At 43.3% G+C, this 6,254-nt stretch overlaps 1 protein-coding gene across 2 annotated transcripts; it reads right to left on the bottom strand.

Annotated features, from left to right (window-relative positions):
• Positions 1-1,139: 1,139 nt before the first annotated feature.
• On the bottom strand, positions 1,140-4,594 carry LOC119337951 (post-GPI attachment to proteins factor 3-like). 2 transcript variants are annotated; one of them, XM_037610231.1, is made up of 6 exons: positions 4,339-4,594; positions 4,062-4,257; positions 2,595-2,859; positions 2,301-2,500; positions 2,016-2,203; positions 1,140-1,908 (listed from the first exon to the last, which is right to left on the bottom strand). In XM_037610231.1, the coding sequence occupies exons 2-6, from the start codon at positions 4,172-4,174 to the stop codon at positions 1,616-1,618; spliced, it is 1,059 nt and encodes a 352-aa protein (XP_037466128.1). In that variant the 5' UTR covers positions 4,175-4,257; positions 4,339-4,594; the 3' UTR covers positions 1,140-1,615. The 2 variants fall into 2 exon arrangements, with proteins under 2 accessions (XP_037466128.1, XP_037466127.1); XM_037610230.1 differs by having other exon boundaries at positions 4,062-4,254.
• Between the last annotated feature and the right edge of the window lie 1,660 nt (positions 4,595-6,254).

Here is a 6,254-nt window from a genome sequence, read left to right as displayed (position 1 = left end):
GCACCCGATGAACCCCTTCGCCCCAAGACCATCGGAGGCTTCGAGGTGTACAAGCTTGATCTTGAGCGGTCACGATGGGTGAAAGTGGAGAGGCTCGCCGATGACCGGGCGCTGTTCGTGAGCCCGCAGTCGTCGTTCTCAGTGCGTGCATCGGAGACGCCGGGGTGCAGGGGCAACTGCATCTACTTTGTGAGCGAATTCGACGAAACCTACATCCAGGACACTTGGGGTGTGTATTCCATGGAGGAGCAGAAGGTGCTGTTTCAGGGCCCCGTCGGTGGTTCGCCGGGAAAGTACAAAGCTGCACGGTGGTTCTTCCCTAGGGCCGGTGCATCACCAGCGCGCACAAACTGTGCAAACTCTGGAAAGAAGAGAAATTTCCAAATGCTCTAGGTATGTAGTACAATCAGATTATGAGTGTAAGTTGCAGGTTGATGTGTCTTCCGTTTCTCCATGCACTGAATTTGAAGAGTTGTGTTCCTTGTCAAAGGTTTATGACCGAAATCCTGTGCCCGGGCATTGCATTGCTCAATCGGTCCTTTGTATCGGGAGGGTGGTTTATTCGAACAAATTTGCATGGTGAACATGGTCTGGCAAGTTGAAACAGCTTCAGATGCTCGTGTCCCATTACCAGCTTCATGTGTACTAGCCATTCATGGCCAGAATTCCAGCGGCCAAACCTCTCTCAAAGCATGCGAAAAGCTTCATCCTTAACACCATATAATGGGCATGGTGCTAGCACCTCAAGATTTCTCTCTTCTTTAGATTTGTTGCAAGTTTACTTGAGATTATCTTCAAAGCCATTATTTACCACTTCAAGGCCAGAATTCCACCATTACACTAGTGGTTGCATTATTTACCACTACAAAATAAAGCAACCACTAATGCAACGCCTAGACGCTAGGCGCTACACTGTATAGTGTGGCGCCTAGCTCTCAAGCACTGCACACTGATTTAGTAATTTTCGGATCACCCGGGTGCGACGCTGGCTACGCGTGCAGCGCCTGTCTGTCGGGCGCTGCACAATGTAGTGTGGCGCCTTCGTGTCGGGCGCCACTAAAAAAGGTCAGCTGAGTGAAAAAAAATTAAGAGCAGTTCAGTTTGTGAAATGATTTCATCGACAGGTCAAAACTGTCAAATTTGCCGACCCTGACCACCGCCATCACTATTTTAAACAGCAAATGCGATGATAATACTATGTTTTGGCGGTGCAACATTGTGATGAGTTGGGGGACTCAGCTCTTGTCACTGTTTTCAGTTCATTCGCTAATTCTGAAGAAATCAGCACACATTCCCTATCTCATCATCTCTGACGGCTCATTCTGCAATGCTTAGCTTCATATAAGCTTCTGTTGAAACTCACAGGCTCAACTGTCTCAACAGGCACGGAAAAAGATAATGTCATTTTTTCTTCTACACAACTATTCCTCATATCGATCAAAACAAAAGTCAGGAGGGCTAGAGCCGCAGAAACAAGATGCTGAGTTTGCAGACCAAAACCGTGACACCCAAAGATGAATGATTTGCCGTCCTGATCGATCCCAGGGAATACCGAGCATACCGAGCTTATGCTTGTGTTACCTTGAGAGAACCGAACAACATAATGACCTTTAATTCACCTGGCCTTCTTAACCAGTGTGAGTGTGGAGGTGCGGAACTCTGCGTCATCTTTAATGAAGCTCCACCAAAGATAGGTGAGGGGAACGGTGCTCGCGTGCCACAGCGAGTGCGCGTCAGCATACCCCTTGTATGGAGGGAAGTCAAACACCTCAAGAAGCATAGCTAGAGCTCCTCCAAACACAACGACCCAAAGCTTCAACCGCGACGGATGATGGGTCACACCGGCCCAGATTGCCCATGCGACAATTTGAATCACTCCCATCGCCACACAAACTTTCATGTTCCATCCTGAAGAAAAGGCAGGCATATAAACACAGAAGATGCACATGAATTAATCTGTTTGTGCAACTGTATGCAAGGTAAAAATACTCTAGGAGATGCAAAAGGAACTTTACCGTAGTCAAGATCGTAGAAGTTAAGATACAAGATGTGTGTTGTGACGAATGCTAGAATAGGTGCAGCAAACGTCACCCTGGTAGCCCCCTCCTTGACATTAAAAATTCTTAGCAGTGTAAGGATTAAAGAGTAGCCAAGTACGGCCACAGCTGAAGAGTAATCCAATTTCTCAGTCATGTCAATATCCCTACAAAATGAAGAATGAATGACGCTGAGCAAGATATTAAATACAGTATATTATCATGACAGCAGCATGCCCAAGCTTTGATTGAGCAAATGTGCACCTGGTATGGAATACAGAGCTCCAGATCCATGCATTCATTGATAATATTGCATAGATATGCCATAAGCCAGTGTATTCGTAGTACGTCTTCTTCGTCTGAGGTCTAAGAGGTAATCTGTATTTCACTAGCAGGAAGAACGAAAGCCAGCCAGTGAAATGCATCAATAGGTTGAGAGCAGACAGTGCAGCTGAAAGGGGTTCCTGATAATAAATGCCAAACAAGTTATTAGTAGTAGTCATCATGGTGAAATACTAGTCTCACTACCCATCAACATACAAGCCAAATGTTACATGCCTGGAAGACAGAAACACGTTTGAAGGGCCATTTTCCGTGATATTGAACAGGGCTCAGGCCACCTAATCGCCGTTCCTCTTCTCTTCGCATCATGCAGTAGTAGCGGCAGTCTGTCATACAGTTTAGTTGCTTCCACTGCACGCGAAGAGCCTCCTGTGTGTACCAAGAACTTCCAGCAGATATGCTGTCGTTCTCCCGGGACTGACAGTGACTGATGATGTTGCCTCCAATAATCCCCGTATTCTGACACTCCCCCACACAAGTTCTGCAGGTCAATCACAACGCAAGTTACCAGAAACTTCTAAACAATGTGATATCATAATGAAGTACAGCCCCTAACGCAATGCATAACTCCTAACAAATGGTTCTACGATATGTCACACAAATCAAGACCGATAAAAAGAAAAAAAATCCAACAATAACTGAGGCAACGATGTCACAATAGTTAGCTAAAGGTGGTCAGTAGATGCACAGCAACTGCTGCAAAAATGAGTTAGTTTGTTATAATTTTCATAATCAAACAATCGTGTAAAAAGACATACTATGTCTTTTTCGGATACAAATTTAATGGTTTAATTTTTGGACACATAACCCACATTTTATTAGTTAAATTCATGGTCAAACTTGACTTCCAAAAAGAGTGTGTGCCTTCTTTTGGAGTAGGAGGGAAGTGCTAACCCAATATTTCAGTCAAGTCGGCAAGAAACAAAAACATATGTCACAAGTCACAATGAAGTAACAAGAAAGGATCAATTATATTGTAACAACCAACAACCATTATAGCAATTCTTAACATAAATAATTTCAATCAAGTCAGCACGAGAACAAAAACATACTGTATTTCACAATGAAGTAACACAAAAGGATCAAACATATAGTAACAACCATTAACAACCATTACTAACCAGAGTTGCATCTAACCTCTAGCTAGTGCTCCTCTGAATCTAAATAATAAATTGTTTGACCTGCAGTCTCTCTGCCCATCTAATAAGTATGACGGACTAATTTGCCATGGCAACAATACCAATCATGTATCACCACTTAATCTTTGTGCATGTAATCTAATCTAAAAGTTCATCTGTCGGCCAATTTAACTGAATCCACCTTTGCACCAATTTATTAATTACTTGCGCTAGAAAGTAGAGTGTGGTAGCTGAAACTTGATTAATTGTTCATCTGACAGCCAGGAATACAAATTGTGTTTCTATTCTAAAAACAAAGCGTCCACAATACTTTAATGTTCTATATCATTCCATTGTCAAGGCGAAGTCAAACAATAACCATGTTAGATCCACGGTCTCCAGTTTTCTGGTTCATATATTTGGAATCAAACTGCAGGATAGTGAATTATGGATTCCAGTACCAATAAGGCTAAGATATGACAATTTGGAGACAGAAAAAGAGATTTAATATTTTTAACCAACTGCAACAGGAGATGAGCCAAGAAGTGTGTGTGTGTCACCTCACCTGTAGTGCGGATCAGCATCTCCCGGGCTGGCCTCGACGGAGACGGAGACGAATATCCCAGGGAGTGCAAGAAGGGAAGCCAATCCAACTACCCACAGGCCGGTTCCGGCCATCCCTCACGGCAAGCAGCAGCTATGGATTCTTCCGTTACTGGTCAAAGGGAGCTTCACTACACCTACACGGCAGTCCAGTCCTAAAATGCACCGACACAGATATGTAAATTCGCCATTTTGGAAAAGCAGAAACGCATACAAGCTAGCTAGGAACAGCGGACTACCTTCTTCTTCTTCTTCTTCTTCTTGTTTGCTCTCCCGAGGATGCCCGCGAGTGCGAAGTGGAGATCTTGACCGGCGAGCGAGGAAGGAGAGGACGACCTGGACCTCCAGGAATGGAATGATGCAGAGGAGAGAGCGACGGAACGAAGGTGCCCCGCCGCCTGGAGGTCCTCCGCGGCTACGCTATGCCCAAGCTAGATGCAGCCTGCAGGCTGCAGCGACCGACCGCCGCCGGCAGAATCGGAGGTCGAGTGGGTGGGTGGCTAGGTTAGATTTTTCTTCTTTTCTTTTCTTTTCTTTTCTTTGTGGGCCGGGCTATTTTCAGGCTGGAAACACAAGTCCGAGCCCAGCCCAAAAAATGCAGTAAATCAAGGCCGGACAACCCCTCAAAAAGAAATTCAAGGCTACGCGCGGGCCGGCTGATCTTTTGAATAGATTAATCGGCTCGCAAGCCGTTGGATCCATCATGGGATAGTCGTTCGATCCGACTAACAAGGCTTGCCCCATGGGTCGTGTTGTGCTTGGTCCAATCCAACTGATGAGTTTTGCAACATGGGTCATGTGTCCTCAGAGTTTTACCAAATGGATCTTGTTGTGCGCGAAGGTTTGCACGACGAGTGCTTGGCCCATGTGGCACTCGAAGGTTTGGAACCGGTCATTTTGCAACATAAGCCATGATGCCACCGCAACATGCCCTCCTTAGATGACGAAGATGCGAGTGAAGACACAAAGAAACCCAAACAAAAATAATAAAAGAAGCAATAAATAAATAAAAATAAAATGAGACAAAACTAGTACAATGACTGAACAAAGCCACAAGTGTCGGTAGCGAAACATAGCGGACGAAAAAGAACACGAAAAATGGGTCGGTGCAATAGCTACATGGGGAAGGGGGATTCTTCGGGCGAGAGAGATGCTATAATCCCCATAAGCGAGATGTAGTCTTCGCGCAGGGCGTACATCCCCTACTCACAAGATCTAAGTGTGGTGCGGCCCAATATCTCTCCTCCCAATGGTTTTGGGCTGGGTTTTCTATGGTCTTTCTTTCATCATTTTTTTTGTTTTGTTGTTTCTTTTCCTTTTAAAAAATAGTATGAAATTTCTTATATCTTGAACTTTTAAAAAATCGTGATTTTTTCCCAATTTTTGTGCCATTTTCAAATATTCGAATTTTTTCAAATTCATGAACAATTTTTAAAGACGTTAACACTTTTCAAATTCATGAATATTTTTTTCCTTCATTTTTTACATGAAGATTTATTTGGATTCATGAACATTTTTCAAATTCTTAAACTTTAAAAAATTTGTAAAAAAAATCAACTCCATGTTTTTTTCCAACTTCATAATTTTTTTCTCCAAAATTCAATGGTCAATGGCCATCGTCAGCAGTCAATGCTTGGATGCCAAGGGTGAATAGTCAATGGTCAACAGTCAAATAGTCTCATGGGCCGCAACCCTAGTGCGGCTGCACAAGAAGCCTAGCGGGCGCTTATTTCTTTTTTGTGTTTCTTTTTTATCCTTAGCATCTAGCCAAGTTTTTGATGGGCTGAAATAAAGAAATTCAAGGCTACGCAGCTTTGGTTGATTGTGATTTCAAGCATAAAGTTGTTTGTGTTGTTATTTATTTGTTGTCGAACTGCATCTGTCAGTATGAGTGTTTTTTTTTTAAACTTAAGGAACCATAGGGGTGCGCCTTACAGTCTTAATATGTGAGATTATATAACCATAACTGTTTGCATGGGTTATGCTATATAATACTGGACATGATGTTGTCAGTACAACTAAAGCACGATGATTGGTTGTCTAGCATATCCCAAACATTAATTGGTTAAAAATAACGATAAGATAATGCATCGTATACCATATCTTTTTAGCTTCTCTACATGATGTGTGGTGCATAAGGAAATACCGGCTTATC

The sequence above is a fragment of the Triticum dicoccoides genome, chromosome 7B, assembly GCF_002162155.2.
Source record: "Triticum dicoccoides isolate Atlit2015 ecotype Zavitan chromosome 7B, WEW_v2.0, whole genome shotgun sequence".
Taxonomy (NCBI): domain Eukaryota; kingdom Viridiplantae; phylum Streptophyta; class Magnoliopsida; order Poales; family Poaceae; genus Triticum; species Triticum dicoccoides.
This window is presented reverse-complemented; position numbering and strand designations above follow the sequence as displayed.

Excerpts from the sequence above, each read along its gene's own strand:
- LOC119337951 (XM_037610231.1), bottom strand. The coding sequence starts at position 4,174 with ATGGCCGGAACCGGCCTGTGGGTAGTTGGATTGGCTTCCCTTCTTGCA. Across the intron at positions 2,501-2,594 it reads AACGTGTTTCTGTCTTCCAG|GAACCCCTTTCAGCTGCACT; the intron begins GCATGTAACATT and ends ATTTATTATCAG. Across the intron at positions 1,909-2,015 it reads CTTCTACGATCTTGACTACG|GATGGAACATGAAAGTTTGT; the intron begins GTAAAGTTCCTT and ends CCTTTTCTTCAG.